Genomic DNA, 27,810 nt, shown 5'->3' with positions numbered 1-27,810 from the left:
AGCTGATGATAACATTTGAAATGGTGGGTTTGCCGCGTTCATTGTTGTTTACAGCCTGTGGTTGCATATTTGCCGTCCAGCTGCTTGGGGACTGGCTGTGGCCTTTGGTCTGGTTCGGTAAGAGACCTTCCAAGGTTAAAATGAACTGTACTGCATCTCCCTCAGAGGAGCAGCCGATGCTCATTTGTTATGGTGACAAACACTCCTGAGAAACAGCTGGCTTTGACACAAACACAGAATAACGTACGGTATCGTCTACCAACTCCATGAACTATGGATGGAACAATGACCGATTCCGATTCCTATTTTGATTGTTAAAACACAGTATTTACATACAGTTTACAATTTTACAGTATGTTGGCCGATGACTTTATGACCTAAATTTATATATTAATTGTTAGGAATTGTAAATCTTTTACATACTTTGTATGTGTGGCAAGGTTAAAATGTCTCTAGATATGTAATACTTTTATTTATTTATTTTTTTTGCATCCACAATTGGTACTTGATGCAATTTTTGATTCAGAAAATAATTTGTAATTGTAATAATTTGTAAAATGTTTTTTTTTTAATTTATTTATTTTTTACCTACCTTGTATTTCTAGATGCACAGTCACATTTTTCAACAAGGCACCATTAGATCCAAATTCTTCCAACACGTAATCTCCAGAATGTTTCTTCATTGCGTTTCCTAGTCTGAGTGTTCCATCGGTGAATGATGCTTGGTGATCTACATATTCCTCATGCAGTGCCACATTGTGTTTTTTGACTTTAAATATCATATATTTATTATCCTTTTTCAACCTAACATCTGTATTTGCTGTATTCAATAGATGAAAAACTAACAGCTGTCCCACTGCTCCAGAACACTGCTGCACTCGAGTCGTTTCAAGGAAACTGCATTCAATAGACCCTAAAAACAAACAAAAAACAATAAAGGGCTTCATGTACAATCAGAGCAGAACAAATTATTGTTATTTATGTCCGGCATTTCATCGCAGTAGGGAGATGGAAATGACACAAAACCCTTTCAGCGTATTGTGTTCTATCATTCTATTTTCATAGATCACATTTTCCTGCCACAAGTCACACGTTTTCTGTAAATATTAAATCTATTATTCACTAGATTCAAAATTCAATTATTGTCTTTGTAACCTGATCTTCATTACTTCAGTTATTGAATGATTTATTTTTTTCTTAACTGAATTATTACGAATTACTGTCTATACATCATACTGCTAACTGCAGTAACATATTTTTGTGCTCCTTTAAATACTTAAATATATATAGTACTACTTTAATACCTTTTGCCAGAGCTGTTGCTGCCAGAGAGATGAAGATCACGTAGATGGACATCATTGTTTTTCTGTTTAAACACATGAATCAAATTTTAAATCCCACATTGTATTTGGATTTTAATTTCACGGATATACTGTAAAATTACTGAATTTAAGAGTAGTTGTTTGAAGTTAAAATGTCTATATATTCTATATGAAAGTCTGTGTGTGTGTGTGTATTTGTGTTTTTGATATTATTTTTGATAATCAGATAAAAATGTAGAACTTTTACAAACTGTGAAATCATGGAAAAATAATGACATTTCTCCACTCACTTTAGATAATCTAAGTACAGGACTAAAATTAAGAAGTGTCGCTCACTTACTGCCTTCACGATGGTGCGATGTCTTCTCCACGTGTCAGACTGACCTGTGAGTTTTCCACTGACAGAAGGCTGGTTTATGCTCGCCTGTTTGTTTGTTGTCTTGTTATGCAATAGTCATCAAGGAAGCGGTTGTGGTATTGTCAGTCAACAAAGTACTAAGATTAACTGCTTTGACAGCTCTGAACTGAATGAACATCAAAACATGAATATCTGACAGTTCTAGATAAACACTGCTGATATAAATGATGATTTCCCAAACTTGAAACAATGTCCAATATAATCTACGTCTTTGGTGGCCATTTCTTAACTGTCTTCAGTTTTAATATTTCTAAATAATAGTGCTGTGTGAGACATTCCAGTCATTGTGTGAATGATCACATTTTCCTAAAAACCCTTTTTGAAGGGAGTTATCTCGGGAGTTTTCTACTGGACCTGGCAGCTTTCTGTGCTGTCATTGATCAAGGTGTTTTGCCAACAAACTGATTGCTGTCTGCTTTTAAGACATTTCAAATGGTAAAAAGAACTGGATTGGTTATAATTTAGGGCACAGAGCAGGCAAAATGCTGTTGTTACATTTTTCTTTTAGCTATGAACTCTTTAACTATGCCTCGTAACCCTCTGAAGAGGGGCAGTTGTTTTTCTGCAAAGAACACATGAAGAAATGAACACTTCCTGCCTCATTGTACAGTATAGCCACAGTTTTATTTCAGAACCATGCACTATATATTACTTCGAAACATCATCACAAAACTTTCTCACACGCGACTGTATGTGAGACTGACAGTTAAAAACCACTGCTTTTTTCAGTCTCTGTCGCTTCCTCAACCACAGTGCCTCAGTTGAAGCTCACAGGCCCAGGGAGGGATTCACCTCATCTTGCATTCAACAATACAGTAAAGCAGACTGGTAACAATTAGATTTTTTAAAAGTGCTATTTTCTTATATTCATCAGTAAAGAACAAAATCAGGTGCAACAACTGCACCAGAGATTGTTTTGCATTTTAAGCATTTGCAGATATGATGTATGTGAGAATATGTAATCAGCAACATGTTATCAAGCTTTAATGAGCAACACAAAATGTTTCAGCGTGCTTTTTTCAGCAAAGATTTATTTTATTTGGAATTAAATGAATTAAATTCTCATGAGAAAACAACATCAAAACAAGAGTAATCAGAAAATCAGCATTGCCTTTCAGATCAGTAACTTCAAACAGTTCTTCTTAAATTACAGGATAATATGCAATATTCATAATCCACAGCAGGCTTTCTGTTACCCAGTAATTACCGTTTCTTTACCAGGAAAATATGTTTACATCCGACATATTTAGATCACTCTGCTCATGAAAATATCCTGGCTCTAAATGCTGTTTTCCCCCGCTGCTTCTCTGATGTCCACTCCCCCTCCACCTCACTCCACTCTACTCTGACCTCTAACTCTAAGGGTTTGGTGATTGTTGGTGGAACTGTTAAAAGACAAACCAAGAATGTTTTGGTGAGTTTTAATTTGTTTCTGTCAAGTTTGAATGAAGTGTGTTTTACGATCCCTGGCGTCTGGCTGGTAGCTTTGGCAAGATAAAGTGGCTGTTTCTGGTTAAACAAAAGGCCTTACTCTTTACTCTGTAAAAACCGTTTCCATAATGTTGTCCGACACTTAGAATAACAATCTGAGCCTGTTTCTCTTCAGAGTGAAAATGCTATGAAATATTTGAAAAGTGTGTTAAATAGATGAGCTTTCGGTGAGAGATCTCTATTCATTTCCTGTTTGTGGTGTGGGGACTAACCTAACCCTTTATGTTAACAAGTCATACTTCACAGTGACATAAAAAGCAAACTGGCCTCAGATCAGCACTTCTGCCATATCTTTCACCTGCAAAGTAACATTGTTGTCAAATAATGGTGAAGTAAAATTGTACTGCACTGGACCAAACGTAGTTACCTGGTGGCAGCATTGGCACCACCTTGTGGTCAAATAATGATCTCTACATGACTTGGAGCTCATACTTGAAGCTCCCCAGTAATAACTACATGCTCTCTGCACTGTTGTTGAGGGGTTGAATTTTTTAGACAGCTTTTAATGTCACAGTCTTTTAATATGTTATTCTTAGAGGTGATCGTAAAGCATTGACCAGAACTGTTTGTTTACCTGATCTCAGTAAAATTCCATTTGACTTAAAAAGATCTCTCTCCACCTTCTTTTACCCAGTCTGTGGAGACTGGAAACATTTATTTATTCTCTCTTTATTTGAATTTGACCTTGATTTGTTAGTTTATATGGTGAAACAGTGACAAGGAACAATAGAACACCAGAGTGAACAGCAAACCTGTTGACTGCGTTGATCCAAGTTGATACAAGTACATTTTTCAATAGATGTTTATTTAAGAAATCTTATGCAATGCCAGACAAGTACAAAGCAAGTCACTCAAAAATAGCATTGTCATGTTTGGAAAGCAAATGCACAAGGGCTTAAAAATTTGATATCAAAATTGTACTCGATAAATCATAAGAAAAAAAATGCTTAATTTACAAACAGTCTATATTGCAATATTGTATAACTATATTTGTGACAGAAAGGACTGGCGTGGGAATCACAGACATTCAGCTGTTTCTAAAAAGCCCCAAAAAATAATAAAAAAAACAATGCAATTATACATCTGGTTTCATATTAATGCACAGCTTTTGAGAAGATCAACATTACATAACCCTTCGTGGTCAAACTAATAGCAATCCCAAAAGTTTGCCACTGATTCTACAGCCCCATCAAGAAATTATTATTTATTGTTTTTATTTGTATTTATTAATTTAATTGTTTATTTAATTTTATTTTTATTTTTACATTCAGCCTTTAAAAAGCAATTTTCAACTGACCATTCAATAAATAGGTTGTAAAAGTAAATCGGCTGTCAAGTGTCATTTGTTTACGCTGCCACGGCTCCCCGGAGAGCCTTCCCCCGCTGCTGAAGAAAATCCTAGAGGAAACACTGAGGATGGTTCTGCCATCCTGGAAATTCCTGGATGAGTTTAAAAAAGAAAAAAAAAAAAGTATAAGCTTCTAATTTTAGTAAAAATATTAGTGTAACTTTATGTGAATTAAAGGTTGTAACAATGTATGACTGTTTGGTGAATGACTTTTCTTTCTGAGATGCAACGACAGAGATGTCCAAGATTCAGACAAGCTTTGAAAACCTTCAGCGTTTTGCTGGATCTTTCTTTTTCTGATGTTAAATGTACGGAAATGATAAAGCTGAATTTAGATAACATAACTGAGCATAAATAGAGATATATTTAGAATTTTACAATTAGATTTTAGAAATGACTTTGTGTCTGTGTTATTTCAGCCTGTTCATATAACGATCTCTTAATTAACATGCTAATGGCATATTTTAGTTTTAATAGACAAGAAAACAGACAAAGTCCCATGTAAAAGAAAGGGAGGATGGCAAACATTGCAATGAAAATTAAGTGTGTGTACTATATTCAAAGCACTTTCTCATTGTAATGTGATGATTTTCAAACCACCTCAGCCCAAACATACATACAGTACATAATAGAAAGGCTAACAACAATATACTAACTTGGAAGCAAAAGAAGAAGGACGATAGCAGCAGTGGCTACCATTTAAATTGTAGTCTCTTACCTTCTTTGACAGTCATGGGCCTTGTTTTCTTATGTACATAGCAGACACCAAGAGATAAAGCCAAAATAAGTAGAGTGATAACACCAGCTCTGACTGCCAGAATGACATACAAGTGAGAAATGAAAGCTGGAAAACACAAATATCAGACCAAATTAGACAGTGTCATGGGGCACATATTTGATTCTCAATGCTCAATATTAACTGCAAAAAAACTAAACAAAACATGCTTGAAACAGCTGATGTGTACCATCTAGCCCAGAAAATACCTCATGTGGAGGAAAAGATAATCTTTGATTTATTTACAGTTTTAAAAAAAGCTATCATGAGACAAACTGCAGGTTCAGTTCAGCGGTTGTAATACAGCCAACAACACTGTCAAAGTCCTGGGTCACGACCAGAAGAATGAGGTCATAGTTAGGCTTTTGTCAATGGCGGCTAATGTCTCTGATTATATTAGGTTAAAGACAACAACAATTCACCTTTCAAGTTGAACAGCTGCTATTCTACATGAGATGAGCTAGTTAATATGGCTTGGCCATTTGGAAACATGGAAAAATGAGCGAAATGGCAGAGGGAAGCTAAATGAAGGAAGCAAAAATTGGGGTCTGATCATCCTTTAAAACTGTACCTTTGCAGCTTTGCAGGTGAATAACTGTTTCATCTCTGCTGACATTGTTCCAAACTTGACACACCACGTTTCCCGTTGGCTGACCATCTAAGCTGATGATAACATTTGAAATGGTGGGTTTGCCGCGTTCATTGTTGTTTACAGCCTGTGGTTGCATATTTGCCGTCCAGCTGCTTGGGGACTGGCTGTGGCCTTTGGTCTGGTTCGGTAAGAGACCTTCCAAGGTTAAAATGAACTGTACTGCATCTCCCTCAGAGGAGCAGCCGATGTTCATTTGTTCTGGTGACAAACACTCCTGAGAAACAGCTGGCTTTGAAACTGGAGCTGGAAGACAAACACAGAATAACGTACAGTATCGTCTACCAATTCCATGAAATATGGATGGAACAATGACCGATTCCGATTCCTATTTTGATTGTTAAAACACAGTATTTACATACAGTTTACAATTATACAGTATGTTGGCCGATGACTTTATGACCTAAATTTATATATTTATTGGTAGGAATTGTAAATCTTTTACATACTTTGTATGTGTGGCAAGGTTAAAATGTCTTCTGTAATTCTGGTTTTAGATATGTAATACTTTTATTTATTTATTTATTTATTTTGCATCCGCAATCGGTACTTAATGCAATTTTTGATTCAGAAAATAATTTGTAATTGTAATAATTTGTAAAATGTTTTTTTTTTATTTATTTATTTTTTACCTACCTTGTATTTCTAGATGCACAGTCACATTTTTCAACAAGGCACCATTAGATCCAAATTCTTCCAACACGTAATCTCCAGAATGTTTCTTCATTGCGTTTCCTAGTCTGAGTGTTCCATCGGTGAATGATGCTTGGTGATCTACATATTCCTCATGCAGTGCCACATTGTGTTTTTTGACTTTAAATATCATATATTTATTATCCTTTTTCAACCTAACATCTGTATTTGCTGTATTCAATAGATGAAAAACTAACAGCTGTCCCACTGCTCCAAAACACTGCTGCACTCGAGTCGTTTCAAGGAAACTGCATTCAATAGACCCTAAAAGCAAACAAAAAACAATAAAGGGCTTCATGTACAATCAGATCAGAACAAATTGTTATTGTTTATGTCCGGCATTTCATCGCAGTAGGGAGATGGAAATGATACGAAACCCTTTCAATGTATTGTGTTCTATCATTCTATGTTCATAGATCATATTACTGTCTATACATCATACTGCTAACTGCAGTAACATATTTTTGTGCTCCTTTAAATACTTAAATGTATATAATACTACTTTAATACCTTTTGCCAGAGCTGTTGCTGCCAGAGAGATGAAGATCACGTAGATGGAAATCATTGTTTTTCTGTTAAAACACATGAATCAAATTTTAAATCCCACATTTATTTGGATTTTAATTTCACTGATATGCTGTACAGTTACAGAATTTAAGAGTAGTTGTTTGAAGTTAACAAGTCTATATATTCTATATGAAAGTCTGTGTGTGTGTGTGTATTTGTGTTTTTGATATTATTTTTGATAATCAGATAAGAATGTAGAACTTTTACAAACTGTGAAATCATGGAAAAATAATGACATTTCTCCACTCACTTTAGATAATCTAAGTACAGGACTAAAATTAAGAAGTGTCGCTCACTTACTGCCTTCACGATGGTGCGATGTCTTCTCCACGTGTCAGACTGACCTGTGAATTTTCCACTGACAGAAGGCTGGTTTATGCTCGCCTGTTTGTTGTCTTGTTATTTGATAGTCATCAAGGAAGCGGTTGTGGTATTGTCAGTCAACAAAGTACTAAGATTCACTGCTTTGACAGCTCTGAACTGAATGAACATCAAAACATGAAAATCTGACAGTACTCAGATAAACACTGCTGATATAAATGATGGTTCCCCAAACTTGAAACAATGTCCAATATAATCTACGTCTTTGGTAGTGATTTCTTACTGTCTTCAGTTTTAATATTTCTAAATAATTGTACTGTTTGAGACATTCCAGTCATTGTGTGAATGATCACATTTTCCTAAATGTATATAATACTACTTTAATACCTTTTGCCAGAGCTGTTGCTGCCAGAGAGATGAAGATCACGTAGATGGAAATCTACGTGCCACCGTGCCGTGGTGGCACGGTGGCACAGTGGCAACACTGTCGCCTCACAGCAAGAAGGTCCCGGGTTCGAATCTCACTGCGGGCACTGGGTGTGTCCTCCACCATGCTTCGGTGCCTGCTGCTCGAGGAGGGCCTTTCTGTGTGGAGTTTGCATGTTCTCCCCGTGTTCACCTGGGGTATCCTCCGTAAAAATATACCCCCACTAAAAACATGCAAGAAGATCACCACCTGACCTGACCAATGGTGACGAAGAAGATGGGTCCCCGGGCGCCGGTCTGGCTGCCCACCGCTCCTGGTCTGCCGCGGAGGAAGGACGACCAGGATGGGTCAAAGGCGGAAGACAAATTTCACCTCCGTGTGCTGTGTGCATGTGTGTGTGACAATAAAGGGGAATGTCTCCCCCTGATTCTTCTTAAAAAAATAAAACCATTTTTGAAGGGAGTTATCACACAGACAGTGACAAATCACATGTGTCACACACACATGCAGGCAGTAAGTTGGTGCTTGGTGATTGTTTGTGAGGGACACAAGAGAACACATAGCTGAAAAGTCTGTGCTGAATTGAGACACTGAGAACAGAATGAAAGGAACAGTCTAATTTGGATTTGGATCCCTTTTTTTGTACTTTTTAAACTAAAGTAAATAACTTTTGTTTTTTAGCATCTTTACAGAGTGTCTTAATACACCCACCAAAATACTAAAAATCACATATATTGTGGCAAATATTCAATTTTATTTTATTTTAATTTAGCTATGTTGTAAACACATTGTAAACCTGCCTGGAGATGAGGTGATGTATTTCTACAAAAACACAAGACAAAATGAACATTTCTTGTGTCGATGAGGACAGCCACGCTTTTTTGAGTTTAGAACCATATGTATCAAAGGTTTCTAACAGGAAACTCAGATTATGTGAAATTAAACTATGTGTGAGACTGACACTTACAAACCACAGCTTTGTTTCTCTCTCTGTGAGACAGCTAGCAAAAAACACGGCGTACATGTCTCCAGAGCAGAAATATTCTCGGTGGTTAACCAATTAACAGTGAATCGTTGACGTCCATATTTCTAACGTGTTGTTTGGTGGTTCCAAGTTTCTTTGGGGTTGTTGCGAGGTGGTCACTGATGTGTATGTGGTGATTGAAGTGGTGATTCTAGGCAGGTGCTGCGCTGTGCTGTGTGATTGCTAGGGTGTGATATGTTTCTTCTTTCGTTGTAGATAGCACTAATAATGTCAGCAGTAATACGAGCAGAAACAGTAGCAGCAGTGACAAATATAGTTGTGAGAAAGAAGTTTGAATCAGTCAGCACCATGGACAGAGACACAAAGACAAGATATATACAAAGACATGTAGATCCAGCTCTGGAGGTGAGTTACATAGATTGTCAGTGGGTCGGTGCAGCTCCATAAAGCAAATCATGTTATTATATTGTTATTCTAGTACATTCATGTCACGGTGTTTGTACAAACAAATCAATTCAACATTACATGTAGGGAGTGAAAATGCTGTAAAATATTTGAAAACTGTCTTTAATAGATGAGTTGAAGGTTCAGTGAGAGATCTCTATATTTTCCTGTTTGTGGTGTGCACACTGAAGTTAAGCCAGGTTTTCAATTGAAAATATAAAGGATTTGATGTATAAGCTCATTCTTAACACAATTACAGGGACGCCCAGATAGCTCACTTGACAGAGGAAGAGAGTTCAGTTTTTCTAATTTTTTCGGCGCTTTAAGCAAAGTAAGCAGACTGTCTAGTTCCATCATATATAAAGAAGGCAGACATTGCTACAGCTGATATCTCCTGGACTCTTCCACCAAAACAATCTAGATGGATAAATAGCACTGCAGGTAAGAGGAAAAAAATGTTCTTTCTATTTTGGGGTGAACTGTTCTTTAAAGACACTACCACTTGATGATTGTATTTGTGTCATAAGTAATACATGCTTCAGTAATAAAGAGGAAAAAACAAAACAACAAAAGTGTAGCAAAGTTTGAGGAAGCTACAGGTGTCTGCAAATACTTTCTGTCTCTCAATGTATAGCCAAACCTTTTATTTAAAAAAGACATTTCTACTACTCAGAACCATCTGCGGGACGCATTAAACATTGTCACAGGCAACACATTTCAGTATATGAAATTAAACCATGTGTGAGACTGCCAGTTAAAAACCACAAGTCGCTTTCTGTCTCAGCCACATTGCCTGGTTTGAAACTGTCACAGCTGCAAGAGAGACTCACATTGTCTCCGCTGTAAACGCACCGAAACAGCTCTGGTCTTACGAGTCAGTGAAGATTATCATTTACTAAAACAAGAGCACAAATTGCCTTGTAAGCAGCCCCCACAAGTGTGCTTTAGGCAGCTGACAAGGCGTTTTCAGACAGCCTTGTAATCTCACGCAAGTTCAGCTGACCAGAGCCAGTAACCACACACATACAGTGCATAAGTTATTTGGTATGCTTCACATCTGTGTTCTAATCTTTGCTCATGTTACCACAAAAAAAAAAAAAAAAGACAAGAAATGAGGAAGGTACTGCCACAAGTTTAGATTTGCCTGTTCACAGCTGGCTTCACCCTCTAAATCTGTTGTGTCATCCATCTGGACACAAAAGGCTCTTATGTAAGGAAGCTTCAAGTCCAAAGGTACTGTGGTGAGAATCAAGCACATCAAGTTGATTCCCTGCTTCTGATGATCTTCCCGAGTTTCCACATTTAAATTAGTTAAGTGCAGTGATGGACACGGCATTCACACCCTTTACTTCACTACAAGTAATAATACCACATCACTGGACAGAAAGAGTATGAGAAAATTTAAATCTGAAAAGTAACAAGTAACTTAAGCTGTCAGATACATGCAGTGGAGTAAAAGTTAAAAAAAAATTTCCCTCCGAGATGTAGTGGGGGACAAGTATTAAGTTGCAGAAAATGGAAATACTCATGTATAGTACCTTGAATTTGTACTTAAGTACAGTACTTGTATGCTCTGTCCCCTGCGCTTTAATAAAAGTATGTCTTCTTCTTCTTTACCCATGACTGTGCACCAAATGCACCCTAACCCCGATGTCCAACAGCACTGGCCATTAGAACGTTTTTATTACAAACATATACACACAGACACTTACTCTCAGTACTACCCACAGAACAGTACAAACCAAACTGCTACTTACTCATCCTGTAGATGGCATTTATTTGCACATCTCTACACTCTATTTGTACTATTTACACTAGACTTGTCATCACTACAGGTTTTCTTCTTGATATGTTCCTTGTTATTGTCCATCCTGATCCCTATCTTAACTTGTAAGTATGTAAATTCACAGTACTTTGTTATCATAGTATTTTTAAACCTTTGTTGTTTTGTTTTAGTACTTGAATATACCAGACTGGGCTCTGTGAGAAACAGCATCCTCTGTATTTCCTGTACATATGGAAGAATTACAGTTAAGTTGACTTTGATCTTTGAACTTTTTTAGACTTTGAAAGTATTTTTAAACTGTAACCTGTTAATAATTACCTCTCTGTGCGAGGGAAAGACACCGACATGCTATTTATTAACTATTCATACCTTACTCATCTAAAAGCTTACCATCTGCCATAAATTTATAGTAGTTCTCCTCACAGTCCAGTTCAGCTCACTTTATGCTCACATGACTGTAAAACACGTTTCAGCGATGACCTCCATTAAGGTTGTACAACATTATGACACACCTTGACCCAAGATAGCAGCACTACAAGTGAGTGCTGCTCAGCAGAGTGTCCTCATTGTGTTTCTTTATGGAGCAAACTGCAGCCAGGTTAAATACATTGTTGTCTCTGTAGTGTTCCTGATTGCATTGTAGATGACAAGATCCAGGTTTGTCCGGTCCTCCTTGTTTCTGCCAGCTCTGATCAGTCTCCTGTCCTTCCCCACTCTGTCGCTGTTTCGCTTTGACTTTTCTCTCAGGGTTGACAGTAATGCCCTCCAGTGATGTTACCTGACCATCATTTTGCTTGAAAGGCCAACCTTGGAACAAAAGACCAAGAACAGGGCAATCATTCAGGAGCAGCAAACCAGGAAGACGTAAATTAGTGGAGTAGTAATGCAAACAAAAAAGGACGGTGGTTGAGTTTGTATCACAATAGTAACAGTGAGGGAACGGATAGATATTTGATCTGTCATTCAATTCATTCATTCATATAACTACTTTCATAAAAAAAAGTCTCACCGAAGATATTTACCTCTTCCCTGCCTGCACAACAGGGTCACCTTGGTGACGATGTCATCGAGGGGCTGAAGTGAGGTCATCCAAACAGGAAGATAGTCCCAGTTCTGCAGTTTAAGCGGCAAACAATCGGGTCTGTGTGCCTGGAGCATGTTTACTGTTGCCACAGATATGACTACCGTAATGATCGGTACACCAATCCCGACCATCACCTTCCACCCAGCCATAGAGAGGGCAAACACGAGGGATGGGAGCACCAGGAAGCAGAGAAGGAGGTACAGAACAGCAAACCAGCGGTACCTGTGTGTGTGTGTGTGTGTGTGTGTGTGTGTGTGTGTGTGTGTGTGTGTGAGAGAGAGAGAGAGTTAGTAATTGCTTTCCTTTGATAGTTCAGCTACCATCCTTAGACATTTTGTTAGTTCTTAGTAAAAACACTCTTGCAAATTGTACCTGGCAGTGCGATTACCAAGAGCACAGGCCATACGTATGGGTAGGCGCGTGGCAGGTACAGGATACCACAGCAGGATACCAAACAGGTTAAAGAAAAAATGACATAATGCAACCTGAAACAAAAGAGGGGTGAGGATAAAAGACAGCAGCATAGAAGTGAGACAGAGAAACAGAAAAGTGAGTCGAACAGGGCAAAAAGGAAAATGAGAGAAAAGCAGCAAAAGGCCCATTTACATATAGGACATGATAAAATTTCCAATAAACATGAATAACCATACCAGAAAAAGCATCGCTTGGAGGTTGTTGAGACCAAAGTACTTTTTATTACTTTCTTTGTGTCTGCTGCTACAGTGTTACTTGGTTGTTGTTAGGTGGTTGTGATGTTTTGGCTGTTTGGCAGTGTGTGTGTGTGTGTGTGTGTGTGTGTGTGTGTGTGTGTGTGTGTGTGTGTGTGTGTGTGTGTATACCTGTGTGGCAGCAGCTAGCTTATCTCCCGGACTAGCCAGGGCTGCCAGTGTAGCTGTTGTAGTGGTTCCGAGGTTGGACCCCAGGGTTAAAGGATAGGCTCTTTCAATACTGATCACACCAATCCCTGAGGGTTCACAGTATGATGAAGAACAGGTATGTTTGCTCTAGTTCTGCATTTGACAGCTTCTAGATTGTAGTAAATTCAGCTTAAAAAGCAAAATACACATAAAAGATAAACAAAACAAGAATCCCAATCCCAGTCTGTTTTTTGTCAGTGTTCTGCAGCTGATGACAAAATACAATGAGTGAAGATATGGGAAACTTTACTTAACAGAACAAAAAACAAACATGCTTAACCATTCTCTGCTTCAGTCCTGTTAATGCTGTACCAGGCAAAATGAGAGTGTCATGTGTCATGTGTCACGTGTGTGTGTGTGTGTTTGTGTGTGTGTGTGTATTACCTATGAGAGGAGTGATCGCAGAGGTGAAGACAGAACTACTCTGAACCAGAAAGGTCATGCCTGCTCCCACCAATAGAGCCACATAACCTGCCAGCCAGGTAAAAGGGAAGGGGAAGTCTACAGAACAGGACAGAACAAGACAGGGCTGCACATGTCCTCCTGCACATTGTCATTGTTGAAATTAAGATTCAATTCATGATTAGTTTTAGGTTAGGATAATTGAAAAAGCTATGGGTTTAGCTGTGAGTGTATTTAGAATAAGGGCTTTGATATTCCCACTATATATTACCTGTATTAACAACTTTATTAATAGCACTGGCCACATGGCCCTTCAGCAGGGAGTTGAGTAGTTTAACCAGCAGTATCAGGCAGCTGCACAGCACCAAAAGGGAGCAAGCCAGGAGGATCAGACCTATAGCCAAGTCTGACAAAGAGCAGTCCACAAAGAGATGCCGACCTATGCAGAGAGGCAGAGGTGTGGCATCATGAGGATTTGATGCAGAAAGAAGATTATTTGAGTGAGAAACAAAATTTAACTAAAAAGATGTTAGAGAGCAACTGTCAAAAACATCAAACTTAGTGTGTTTCATTTGCAGTGCACGTCAATGATCCACAAGTTCACCCCAGAATCAAAAATACGTTGAATCATTGAGCAGAAAGAAGCATGCATCTGGTCATAGACGAGAGGCATGTGTTCTTGACAGTGGGGGCTGCACACATTAATGGCATCCTCCTCAGCTGGCCTCAGCTACCGCTATCAGTAAGCTATTAACGAATTTTCACAAGCAAGCAATGTCAGACTAGGGTCAATGGAGTAGATGTGCGGTCATTCGTTTGATGGGTTTGGTAGAAAGAAAATAGCTCCTCATAAAATGCACTTTGTTTTTCCCTTTTTTTTTTTTTAGCATTTTGAGTGACAAAAGCTAAGGGCCATCTGCTTCCATTATATATAAAGAAGGCAGACACGTCGACAGCTGATATCTCCAGAACTCAACAGCTCACATCAAGTCAACCTAGATGGATAAATAGCACTGCAGGTAAGAGGAAAAAAATATTTTTGAGATTGGGGAGAACTGTCTCTTTACATTTAGTGATTAAAACACACTCGTACAAGGGAAGATGTATAAGAAAATGGCATACATTTCTGTGTATGTTCTGAAAGGTTGTGTGTTCCCCAGGATGTTTCATTGTCCTGTCAGATAAACAGGTATAGTGCAGGCTGAGGCAAAGAGATGGTGGCACAATTTCAGAATGTAACATACAAATCAGTAACATTAGCAAAACATTTATTACACTTTTAGTTTCTAGTTTTATAAAACTGTATTTTAGCAAATTAAAGCTGGGATAAATATGTCAGCCAGGGAATGGAACGCAAGAAGAAACAGGCAGTAACTAGACATGAAATGGGACACACTGTATGATACCAGTACCGTCATGGTTGTGGTTTGACACCACTGCTTCACCAGGCTCTTGTTCCTCACACTGTGGTCTCTTGCAGCAATGGCTGCAATGACTGAACGATCCAGCTACACAGAGAGAGTCATGTTATAACATTATCAGAACATTAACAGTTCTGTTAGAGTTACTGTTTACTGCTGCCATCAGTTGTCTAGTTGTCAAGTGTTCACAGGAAATGAAGGGCTGGTAAGATTATCTCATGGCATTTCTCATGGTAAAAGCATTTTTTTTTTATTTTTTGGTAACCAACTTGTAGGATCTAAGGTTGGACTTAAACAGTTTGTTCTCACCATAAACTAAAACATGACACACCTTTGTCTGCCTTAATGAGTCTGTCTGCACAATGTCAAACTGTGAAAGCTGTCTTGAATTTTTGCTCCTAAGCTGCTTCGTAGTGCTGTCGGACAATTGTTATCTTTTGCCCCTGAGCGCCGTTACCTCATTTAAATGTGCAAAATCAGTGTAATAGGTAACCATTTAATGTAGAATAATTATGCAGAATCTATTTAATAGGTGACATTTTTGTGAGAGATCTCCATCAGTTCAATTTGAAATGAAGGATATCATGTTTGCTTGTGAAACTGTCACTGCCCCTCACTGAATTTGCTTCTGTGTTTATCCTGAAAAGTAAAAGAAAATATTCCCTGTGCTTGTGGAAATATGCACAGTACCTGGATAATAGTTTGGGTGAGTGGCTCAGTGAGGACTTTAAGGAGTTCAGGAGCTTCTTCTCCAGTATTGAGCTGCAGGGTGTCAACCACAGCCTGTGACATTCGCCTCAACAGCCCGCTCGCAGCTTCCAGAGGGAGAAGCACCAAAACAGACAGCCAGTTGAAACAGTCGTGGACTGTAGCTCCAGCAAATGCCCTGGAATAAACACAGTGTCAGGTGGTTGGGGTTTTTTTTTCTAGATAAACACACCAGTAAACTTGTACACACACAGCTGTACCTTTCAAACTCATCTCTCTCTCCAGCCTGCATCAGAGCAACAATGGTGTTAGTGACAGATGTTCCAATGTTGGAACCCATGATGATAGGAATGGCTGACTGGACATCCAGCACTGTACAGAAAAACATAATTGGACAAAAATTTTGCTCTTAAATTTAGACTGATTAGTTGAATATGTGGGATTCTGTTGACCATTTCAGCATGCGTTACATGTGTAAGCACATCACCCGTAACTAACATTGTTCTAGAATTGCTGAATGCTTTAACTCACAACCAGAAGAGACAAGGCTGACTATGATGGAGGTAGAGGTGGACGAGCTCTGGACTAACACTGTCACCAGTATTCCCACTACCAGCCCTGCCACTGGGTTAGACAGGATGGCATTTTCCTGGAAGATGTCTCCTGCTACCCTGCCTGGAAGGGAGAGACAAAGAGATAGACAGAGGCATAGTTTTGGTATTTGAAGTCAAGCTTCGTATTCATCATGATAAATGAAACATCTGTAAAACTACACATGTTGCTGTATTTTTAAATGTATCTAAATGACAGTGAAATTAGACAATGCTTACCTCCAGCTAGTTGGAAAGCAGAGCTTAAAATGTCAAGGGAGCAGACGAAGAGGTACAGGAGCAGTAAGAGGAGCGGGATTTTGCAGAGAGCAGATACTACTGTTTTCACTCGCTGTGTTCTCGGCTGAGTTTCCATGTTCAGATCCTGGAGGACATCAGTTATAATAGACGCAAAAACTAAATATTTTCTACTGTGCAATAGTACAAAACACTGTATTTTATTATCTATAACCAACCATGTGCAATTCAAAACTTAATAATATGTGTGCGTGTATGTGTGTGTGTGTGTAGTCAATTTTTATTTTGTTTTCCTTTTTATTATCATTTGATCTTTGTCTACATCTCCTTCTTTATTCGTGCTATTACTGCTGTCTGTAACAACATAATTTCCCTGGTGTGGGATCAGCAAAGTTCTATCTTATCTATCTTATCTCAGTTTACATGAAGCTCATGCGGAGTGGTCATATACTGCATCAGCGCAACAAAGAGCAAAGGTTAATTACATTCACTATAAACAAAAAGCTTTCACCTAAATAAAATGTTTCAAGCCAACGCAGTAGGTTGTACAAATGCCATACCTTTGGATTTTGATGAAATTGTTCCTCTTCTTCAGAAAATGAATGCTGACTTAAATTGCAGTTGATAGCAAGAAACAAAGAAACAAAAACTAAGAGACGAGCGAAAGGATCAGAGTTTTTACAGCATACATTGCTGTTGTTTAGGTAAAGAAAAGGGACAAGACAGACAAGAACATGAGAAAGAGAAGAAAGAGAGAAAAGGCACACAAAGAAAGGGAGGTGCTACTCTGTAGTGTAGATTAACTTTGTTAGTAGAGCATGGATGACTGGTGATATAATGGATAGCTAAGATTCTCTTCCTCACCTTTATAGACTAAACCCTCACCACCTCTTTTTTTCATATTGCATCCCAAAGTGAAGTTACTTCATTATGTTTTCGTTTTTCTTTTCATCCTTCTACATGTGCACTGTGGCTACATCCACAGGCCCTAATGGGTGTGTTCTCATCAGCATTTGCAAGGTGTGAGGCAGTCCCATTCCTGTTCTTGTCCTCTGTAAGGATAAGCTTGAGTGCCACTGTTGGCCCTTAATGTGGCCTCTTCTGCAGTACACTTAGTTGGCAGTTTATTAGGTACAGTTTGGTAAATGCTTGTCTTAAAAAACCTCACTATTAATTAAATTAATTCAATAATTTCAGTCTTCAAATAGAAAATGATGTATCTTTATCACGGTTTCATAGATATTATTGGCTGATTTACGTGCACACATCTACCTCCTGTCTGCAAGTTAAATATCGCTTTAAAAACTGATTTCTACTTTTATAATCAATACAGATACCATCAGTAGTTTGGAAAAGTGTGCAGTAATGAATGACATTACTTCAGATTGATTGAATTGTGGAATCATAATTAATTTTCCTTACAGCTCATTTTTGTTTGTGTCTGAGACTATAGATATACTGGATTAACCAACTTGATATTTTATCACCCCCTCATTAGACAGACAGTAATTCTGGGCTGATAAATGATTATGATTAAATAAATACTTAACCAAATACTTAAAATATTTTTAGTACCAGCACATCTGTAGTGACATCATTCTCTATAGTACAGTATGGTTTAATTATGTCTTTCATCCACTACAGATCTACAGATCTAGGACGGTGAACTTGATAAATGTTGTATCCACTTGATAGCGTCGTCATCCTATGTTAACATGCTAATGTTAGCATAGCAACTCAAAGCACTGCTGTGCCAAAGTATGCGGCCCACAGCCCGCAAGTCTTCTCTGTACTCTAGATTATGTACTCTACACGTGCTGTGCGATCTCTTGTTTTCATATCTTCTTAATTTGAATCTGAATATGAAAGGTGTGAGCGTATCTTTTCTAAGAGAGTGGAACTCCTGACCATCATGACTGGATTCCTACATGAATTCAGATTTTATTTTGAGCCTCTTCACTTATGTGTCAAGCATCTGATGGCACAGTATCAATCACATGTAGGCATACACCACACAAACATGTAATGTGCTTTTATTTACCTGATTTATCACATCATCTCTTTTATTACCCCCTTCCTCCCTCCCTCCCTCTCTGTCTGTGTGTCTGTAGGAATGGAGATCAAAATCAGTGTGTAACAACAATTATTTTATTACAAGTCGATTGCACAGGCAAGTGTAGATAAGACACATTCGCAAGAAGACATCAGAGAATACAGTCGAAGAGAGAAGAGAGCTCTGAGATTATGAATAATTATGATGAAACCACAGCCTTCCTGGGCAAATGGGGACGTTTCCAGCAGATAGTCTTCTTCCTGCTCTGTGTCAGCACCATCCCCAATGGAACCGGAGTTTTATCCATCATCTTTGTGGCTGCTATTCCCAGTCATCACTGCACGATTCCTGAGCTCAACCTGACCCAAGAGTGGCACAGTGCTATCATCCCAGTAAAGGTAAATCAGTGTACAGCTGCTTAGGACAGTTAGTTCGCTTACTTCTAGTGAAAGTTTACCATCCCACCAAGAAATCATTCTAAACTATAACAAGGCACTTCATACGTTTCTTTGGTGCCAGTAAATTTTCGAGTTGCATTATCGCAGTGTTAATTTTGACAAGAATTTTAAAATTTAGTTTTAGTCTTCGTCACATACTGAAAATCATTTTAAATTTAGTTTTAGCCTCAGTCGCTTAACTGAAAATTGTCTCTCCTCGTCCTTCCCACCTGTGTACTGTATTGAGTTTCCCCTGTTGCTGTGCTATGCTTGCTGTATAGTCAATTTCTAACTCTACATAAAGAGTGCTATGGCCACCTTAAAGAGTATCTTTAAGTTTGTTTATGGAAATCCATGTCACATGCTACGCTGCTGTCTATGAATAATAATCACATTATAATGAATGCTTACATGCTGATGCATTCATACTTAATTATATTGTATATTTTTTTATATTTTATAATGTTATATAATACGTATTATGTATTCTAATACATATTAGATACCTCTATATTTAGTTATACTTATATTTTTAACTATTGCTGTTGTTGTTTATTATTTAATTATATTTTTTGAGAACATTCTCATCCTTATCCTTCCTTATTGTATATATTTTATGTTTATGCGTATGTTGAACCTGCTGATGCTGCAACAAAAGAATTTCCCAAATTGGGATCATTGTCGTCATTGTGTTTATCAGGTGGTGAATGGGAAACAAGAGTTAAGCAAATGCAGCAGATACAGGCTGGATGTGGTGAGAAATCTGTCTGCTCAGGGACTCATTCCTGGTAGAGATGTCAACCTCACAGACTTGGAACAGGAGGCCTGTCTAGACGGGTGGAGCTACAGCAGAGACATCTACCAATCCACCATAGTGTCGCAGGTGTGTCTGTGTGTTTGTGTATACACCTGCAACAGTTGTAGTTAAGGATCACAGATCATCACAGGTTATGTTTTCCAATATTCTTTAAAGATTTTTGAGAATTGTGACTGCTTTGTGTTTTTAGTTTTCCTAAGTGTCTTTTTCATACATGGCTGTTCCAGTTTGACCTGGTGTGCAGTGATCAGTGGAAGCAGCCATTCAGCTCCACAGTTTACTTCCTAGGAGTCCTTGCTGGGTCCTTCTTCACAGGACAGCTCTCAGACAGGTATTGAGATCATAGACTTACCTCTTTTTACTTCACTCGTCTGAGCAGATTAAGGATTAAGGACAAATAACCATTTGGCGGAAAAAATGGAGAAAAGTAATAAAAAGTAAAAAGATAATTTGATTTGATTTGATTTGATCAAACACTGTTACTAATAATATTCTGTTGTACTTTATTATCAAAGAGAGCAAAACAATGTTTTTATGCTGAATAAGAAATATGCCCATTCACTGTAGTGTAATTTAACAAAGTGTTTAAGTAGCAACACAATGTGATCAGCCAGCCATGGCTAGAGGTAAAATAAAATCTGATTAGATTTTGTTAGTCAGAGGTCACTGTGACATTATGTCTGTCCAATGCTCATAAAGATGATATCTAATGCACACCTCGAGAAAGTTCCTTCAATTTTTGCACATGCGCTTGGACTCAAGGATGAACTGATAAGATTTTGCCACTCACTGTGACCTCACAGAACAGGTTTTTGGCCATAAATCAAGAATTGATCTGCTATTTATGTTAATTTCACACAAATGTCTGTCAAATACATCAATTAGGATTATTATTGTCAAAGTGATGTAATGTATGTTTGCATGATCCTTTTAAATTATATCACTTCAAGTCTTGAGTTATCAGTCTGGCCTTGTCAATCTTGGCAAGCTGTCCTCCAGTAAAGATAAAGGGCTTGGATGTAGCCTAACCCTTAGACGGCGCCCCTCACCAGCTTGATCCAGGGGGCTTCCGTTGTTTTTAATTCTTATTCTGGAGAAATACGTTCATGTCCTTTCCGCCATCTGTGATGCAGAGTTTAGCAGGGAACTGCAAGCTGTAATGGATCCCCTCTGATTAAAGCCTCTTTTTCAGGCTTTTCTCTGGCATTTAACCTCAACAGGAAAGTCAGATAGATCCCTGGAAGCCCCTGGGGGCCGATCAGTTAGAGCCAAGGCTGTTGTTGTTAGGAGCTTCATTTTAGTTGAATCAGAAAGGGGCATCAGTCACATGAGCTGAATAATTATTAACCAATTTTCGAACTCTCCTATCGAGCTAAAGTATTAAAGAAACTGGAGAACGATCTCAGCACTCCATTTTGGAATTTTATCAATCGGGGTTTACATTGGGGGCGCAGCACTGCGGCGACAGCATGAAAAGTCTTGTAGCGTTGCTTAGATAATGAGCAGGATTGTGTTGCCCTTTCATTGATTTATCTAAGGCTTACAAAAGTATTACTCATCAAATTCTTTTGGTATACTGTACCTAGATTGTACTGGATTTGATGAAAAATTGCACAATTGGTTTGCAAGTTATCTCAGTGGTACAGCTGTGGCATTGTGGCCAATGGCTGTCAGTCGGGTTTTAACAAGGATGTGCCACAGGGTTCTAGTCCAGGACCACTTTTATTCAAAATTCTTATAAATGAATCAGGTGAAAAAGTTAGAAACAGTACAATTCATCTGAACACGGACAACTCTGTTCTGTCTACAGCAGTGTTCTCTGCTGTCCAGGCGGGTTTAGCGGAATTAGCATTTTGATCTCTGTGCTGTACAGCAAATTTGGACTGATCTTAAATTACTTTTGATCCCAACTAAAACAAACTGCATGCAACAGTCCCACTGAAATGAATGTTATTACTCTTAACGGGACTCCAATTGAAAGGGTAACTATTATAGTTGGCTTGGTTTCTGGCTGGATGACAAGCTGTGCATTATAAAACATTATTGAACTGACTTGAGTCATGAAAAGGAAAACTTTCTATGTTTATGCATTCTATGCGTTCTTCTGCTTTCCATCTTAGACCTTAGATGCAGTCCATCATTCAGCACTAGGTCCCGAGACTGTTTGGTCCTTGAGAACCATGTCAGCACTGAGGCTTGGAAATGAGGAATCAGTGCCTTTTATCATCAGCATATTTGCACTTAACTAATTAGTATTAAAGTATATTCAAAAGGAATCATTAAAGTAACTTTTTACCTAAAGATTGTTGGTTCCAACTTCTCAAATCAAATGCCTTATTTTCGATTGCTCTTCTTTCATTCTTTGTCTCTTCAATATAGATATGGAAGGAAGCCTGTGTTTTTCGGAACCATGGCAGCTCAGTCGATTTTCACGTTTCTTCAAGTCTTCTCCCCTTCATGGACAGTGTTCGCCGTCCTCCTGTTCTTCAGTGGTTTGGGACAGATCGGCAACTACATGTCTGCTTTTGTGCTGGGTACATATAAACACCTCCTGCTCTAGCTGTTAACACAATATTTTCTCTGTACTATATGTATGTGATGTTCACGTCCCTCTTTTATATTTCTCCCTCTGCAGGATCAGAGATCTTGGCCGACAATGTGCGGGTCCTGTACTCAACGCTGGGTACATGTCTGTGTTTTGCCGTTGGCTACATGATACTCCCACTCCTTGCTTTCTTTTTTAGGGACTGGAAATCTCTCCTGCTGGCCATCTCTCTGCCTTGCCTGCTCTACATCCCTCTCTGGTGGTGAGTTAAAGTGAGATTAAAATTCCTCTCCTGCCATTGATTGAACTCCTAAAAAGTCATCTTTGTTCATCAAAATTACAAATTTAGAAGTTTTTAAAGAAAAAAAATGAATCCCGTCATGCCTTAAAATGGCGTAGATGTAACTCTCCACCTTTGCCTACATTTAGTATGTGCAGATATACCAATATGTAAGACAGTTTCTATCTCCACCCACCTCTCCAAAGCTCGCCTGCAGCTCAAGCATATCTGCTCACCTTCAACTCTACTCATCTAACATGCAGTCAACATGCATCTGATTTTCTGTTTTGCTAGCTACTACATGCTACACAATGACAAGTAGTAACATAGGAGTAGTTCATCCATACATCTTTGAACTGGAAACCAATTCCGAAGAAGAGCGAACTGTGGAAGGGGGGGCAACAAGTCGATGTTATAGAATGATAATGTCTTTTATGTGTCACTTTCTTTAAGATTAGGATCTAGCTGTACCTGTTCCACTCCTCCTCCACTTTGATTGGACATCTGGGTGAAAAGGGACAGTGACAAGTGCAGCATTTTACCCAGAGCTGAATGTCCTTCAGCTGTCCAGACAGAAGAAATGGTGACTGTGCAGCGCTCAGCACAGAATAGGCACTTTGTGTCTTGTCACACTTCTGGGTTTTGCAGCATCGTGCAAACACACAGCGCTCCTACTGTTTGCACCATTCATTTTGAAGGAGCAACAGCCAATGGGGAAACTTCATCACTCAGCTACTCAGTCCCTCAGTCAGCGGTTGTAGGCCCAGCCCCACTGCTGTTTTCCTGCCAGAAAACTGATTTGGAAAAAAAATGTGACAACAGTTAATAGTATTAATCTCATAGTCAACAAGAGTTTCAAAGGATTTCCTTTTTTTTTTGTGAAACCTGCCCCTGAACCTGTGTGTCTCTGTGTTGAATACTGAGGCAGGTTCATCCCAGAGTCTCCTCGGTGGTTGCTCTGTCAGGGACGAGTGGAGGAGGCTGAGGCCATAGTGAGAGTTGCTGCTAAGAAGAACAAAGTTGAAGCCCCAGAGATCATCTTTCAACACTACACTGTAAGTTGGACCAAATAAAAAAGCACAATGTTGAAGCTCGAGTTATTCCTCCTGTTCGTAGCTTTGTTACAGTTAGCTTAATTCAGTCAAAAGCGCCCCAGCTTTTGAAAAAAACAGCAAGTTGAGAGTGAGGATTTGTATCTTGCAGGCTGATGAGAAGAAGACAAGTTCTGGAAAAGAGAAAAGTTTCAGTATCTTAGATCTGATAAGAATCAAAGACATCAGAATCACAAGCATCATTCTCTGCTATTTGTGGTGAGTCTGAGTTTTTCTTACACTTTTACACACATTATATTATCTGTTAGACTATATTTAGTACATTATACTGTATGGCCTACAGCATGTGGACACTCCAATATTATATCCATATGTGAATGTCATTACACCAGATTGGCCGAAATGGAGACGTCTGACAGGCTACAGGTAATTCCCTTTTGAAAAAAAAATCTATGAGTAAATCGAGCTTTGGCAGGAAAGTCCTACAAAACCACACACCAAGCTTTTTTTAAACAGAGGCACAGTGCTCAGTCTACATTACATCCTTCCCAGCAAACTTCACGGAGAAATGTGAGAACAGAACAGATCACGGATCTGTTTTAACTCCATGGTATGTGGTCAAGCTAAGATGAAAACACAGAATCTGTCTGCACGTTAGTGTGTCGTTCACTATCAAGCCTGTTTGTAGACGGTACTGACTGTTGGTCGGACAGAACAAAGTATTGATAATGAAGATGACCCCCTGGGCTTTGTGAATTTATGATGGGAATTTTTCACCTTTTCTTACATTTTGTAGACAAACAAGTCATTGATGAATTGAGAAAATAATTGGCAATCACATGGTCAACCACTGATAAATTCTATCTGACTTATATCCCATCCTCGGTATCTCTGCTCTCTGTATCTCTGTCTCACTTAGGTTTACTCTCGTTACTGGCTATTATGGCCTGTCCCTGAACTCAGCGCAACTCAGTGGCAACCCCTATATCAGCTGTTTCATCTCAGGAGCTGTAGAGGTGCCAGGGTACATTTGCTGCTGGCTGGCACTGCAATACTTACCACGCCGACCATGTGTCAGTTTCACAGCGTTGCTGGGAGCACTGTCCCTGTTCTTCATTCAGCTGGTGCCTCGTAGTAAGTAGTGAGAAACCCCTAAATTCCACTCGGCACGGCTACACTGTGATCCGGCCACGACACGGCCACTGGAGCTGATCGCTAGACAACGCTAGCAATACCACCAAGTACACCGTGTTTCAGAAGCATCCCAGAAGCGTCTCTCCACTCTGCTCTGTGGAGAATGCACACCTAATGTACCAATGCCATGCCCTTATGTCAACAATAATCACAATTAAAATAGACAAAAAGGTTATGTAGCCTACTTACCCATGGTAGAAGCACAAATACAAAGGAAAAATTACCAAATGAGCAAAAATATTTTTGAGAAATTAGCCATACTTGGAACATACTCAGCATATAGAAAGACAACAGAGTCTCATTCAGTCCTCACGTGGTTTAAGGAACATGCCACCAAAAACCTAAAGCTACAAGAGTGACTTCAAACAGTTCCCTCTCTGCCATTTGAGCTCTAAAACTGCACAGAACAGTTTTACTGCACCCTTGCTAACTTTTCAGGACTCAAATGCATGACTCATTCTGTTATATTTTGAAGATGTACTGTTCTCTGTCTCTTTCAGCTTTACCAGAGCTGGCTATTACGCTGGAGATGCTGGGTAAATATACCTTTACCATCAGTTCCACCCTGATGTATCCCTACACAGCAGAGCTGTACCCGACAGTGATCCGGAGCACAGCGTCAGGGATATGCGGCACGTTTTCCAGAATTGGCTCCTCCGTGGCACCTTTTTTGTTCCATCTGCGTGAGTAAACTGGTCTTCATGAACTTTAAAATTGCCCATGTAGGCATGCCAGAGAGGACCCAGGCCTCCCTCCCATCCTAATTTTCCCTTTCCCCCCAACAGGTACTTACTCTCCGTATGCGCCTTATATTGTACTGGGGACTCTGACGCTTGTGGCTGCCTTTAGCGTTCACTTCCTACCAGAGAGCTTTGGACTACCTCTACCTGAAACTATTGACCAGATGCCGAAAAGAGAAAGGTGAGGTGCTACTACTGCTCCTTATAGACAAACTAATGATTTTTGAAAAAGTAAAGGATGCATTTAAGTATTTTTATGATTAGAATTAGAAGAATTACATCTGCTTAACTACTCTATAAAATTAGTTGTTACATTATCCTCATCATCATCCTTTTGAGTGTGATAATAGCAACATTAGTCGTTGCAGTAAACGCAGCTGCTCATAATAGTAATAATGAAGTTGAAAGCAGTGAGGAAACATTCATAACTCTTGTTACCCAGCACCAAATAATGTTTATGTAATGTGTTTTTTCTCTCTTTAACAGGTTGAAAGTTCCCTGCATCACTCGAAAAGAAACACCAGAACCTGTGGTGCCTTTGGAAAGTCGGCTGTGATTCATTAATATTTAAAACTGACATATTGCATTTGTTTATCACAAACGCTGTTATTTGTTCTGTTTTCATCATCTTTCATCTGAATTGAGCTGGTTGTTTGTTTGTGGCGCAGCAGGTAGTGCGCTGTGCCTCACAGCAAGAAGGTCGCCAGTTCGATTCCCGGGTCGGGCAGGGCCTTTCTGTGTGAAGTTTGCATGTTCTTCCCGTGCATGCGTGGGTTCTCTCCGGGCGCTCCGGCTCCCACAGACCAAAAACATGCTCATTAGGTTAATTGGTGACTCTAAAAATTGTCCTTAGGTGAAAGTGTGAGCGTGAATGGTTGTTGTCTCTATATGTTGCCCTGCAGTCGACTGGCGACCGGTTCAGGGTGTACCCCGCCTCTCGCCCATTGACAGCTGGGATAGGCTCCAGCCCCCCCGCATCCCCGAAAGGGATAGTCGGTATAGAAGATGAATGAATGAATGAATATTGTAGGGTGTCATATAGAGAATAATTATACCCAGAATTAAAATTACATGCATTCACGTTTAAGCAAAACACGTTTAAGCTTTTGCATTTTCTATTTCAGGATTTAAGACACATTTGATTCTCTTATTGCCATTTGACGATATAAGTCTGTCATTTCAATATCCGATTTTCTTTTTTGACATTATGGCCTGATTATCCTGAGTACTAAAATATAATAATAATTTATTTGCTATCTTGTCTTCTCATTTTCCATTTTAGTTGAATGTGTGAGAAAAGCACCAAACCTGACATCCCTCGCTGCTACAACTGTTTAGTCGACATTAATAAGTCTTGTTTACACTGCCAATAAAAACCAGTAACAGATTCTTTATTCAGAATGATTAAAATTGTGTGTTGTTCAGTACTTCATGATGTGCCAAAAGAGGGATCCATTTACTAGGATGAACACAGAACGAGTTCAAAAGATTTATGGGTAATTTTGTGGTCATGTATTAAAACTCAATGGAAAATGCTGTTGAAGGTGCAATTAAAGTCCTGCCAGTGGAGAAGTCACTTCAAACCATGTTTGCTAGCAGAGCAGAGCTTTCTCATAACGTCGGCCTCTTCGTTGAAACATAATGAGACCAGACCAGGTACACGCGAAAAAGGACGTTTGAATAAGTGTTGTATACTTTAGAACGAGCAGCAGAGACTGAATAGTAAATCAGTAACATCAGTAAATGTTCATGACGTTTCATTATCAGTTTTGACCTAAAGCAGACATTTTCTGCCTGCAAGCGCTTTTTTTTATCACAAGATAACAATGAGATTTAACAATTTTTATCCAGATAATTTCAAAAAGCATTCAGTCTGTTTGTGTCGAGCACATCTGCTGTTCAGATCTCGAGCCCCTTAAGGGTAGAAGAAAAACAATTGGTCTCTATGTTCTCTATGTTAAAAAAGCGTACATCAGCTGTGAAATGTACTCCCAGTGTTGCTTACAACACCAATTGAAACCAAAGACAAAAGCAGCAGTGTCCTAAAAAAAATGTACCTCCTAAAATGAATGTCAAACTAGAGTCT

General features: G+C 38.9%; 2 protein-coding genes across 2 annotated transcripts; one reads left to right on the top strand and one right to left on the bottom strand.

Annotated features, from left to right (window-relative positions):
* Positions 1-11,758: 11,758 nt before the first annotated feature.
* LOC143333081 (sodium-dependent phosphate transport protein 2A-like) lies at positions 11,759-16,724 on the bottom strand. The gene is made up of 12 exons (XM_076751014.1): positions 16,589-16,724; positions 16,290-16,433; positions 16,019-16,130; positions 15,741-15,936; positions 14,978-15,137; positions 14,752-14,805; positions 13,901-14,068; positions 13,612-13,728; positions 13,150-13,274; positions 12,683-12,795; positions 12,249-12,532; positions 11,759-12,033 (listed from the first exon to the last, which is right to left on the bottom strand). Exons 1-12 carry the CDS (start codon positions 16,722-16,724, stop codon positions 11,759-11,761), a joined length of 1,884 nt encoding a protein of 627 aa, XP_076607129.1.
* Positions 16,725-18,850: 2,126 nt separating this feature from the next.
* On the top strand, positions 18,851-26,280 carry LOC143332931 (organic cation/carnitine transporter 2-like). The gene is made up of 11 exons (XM_076750797.1): positions 18,851-19,057; positions 19,797-19,979; positions 20,141-20,244; positions 22,293-22,447; positions 22,549-22,720; positions 23,667-23,793; positions 23,942-24,048; positions 24,710-24,924; positions 25,485-25,667; positions 25,770-25,905; positions 26,211-26,280. The coding sequence occupies exons 1-11, from the start codon at positions 18,851-18,853 to the stop codon at positions 26,278-26,280; spliced, it is 1,659 nt and encodes a 552-aa protein (XP_076606912.1).
* Positions 26,281-27,810: the final 1,530 nt, after the last annotated feature.

Source organism: Chaetodon auriga, chromosome 15 (assembly GCF_051107435.1).
Source record: "Chaetodon auriga isolate fChaAug3 chromosome 15, fChaAug3.hap1, whole genome shotgun sequence".
Taxonomy (NCBI): Eukaryota; Metazoa; Chordata; class Actinopteri; order Chaetodontiformes; family Chaetodontidae; genus Chaetodon; species Chaetodon auriga.
Note: the sequence above shows the minus strand (reverse complement) of the source record. Positions and strands in the feature narration are given on the sequence as shown.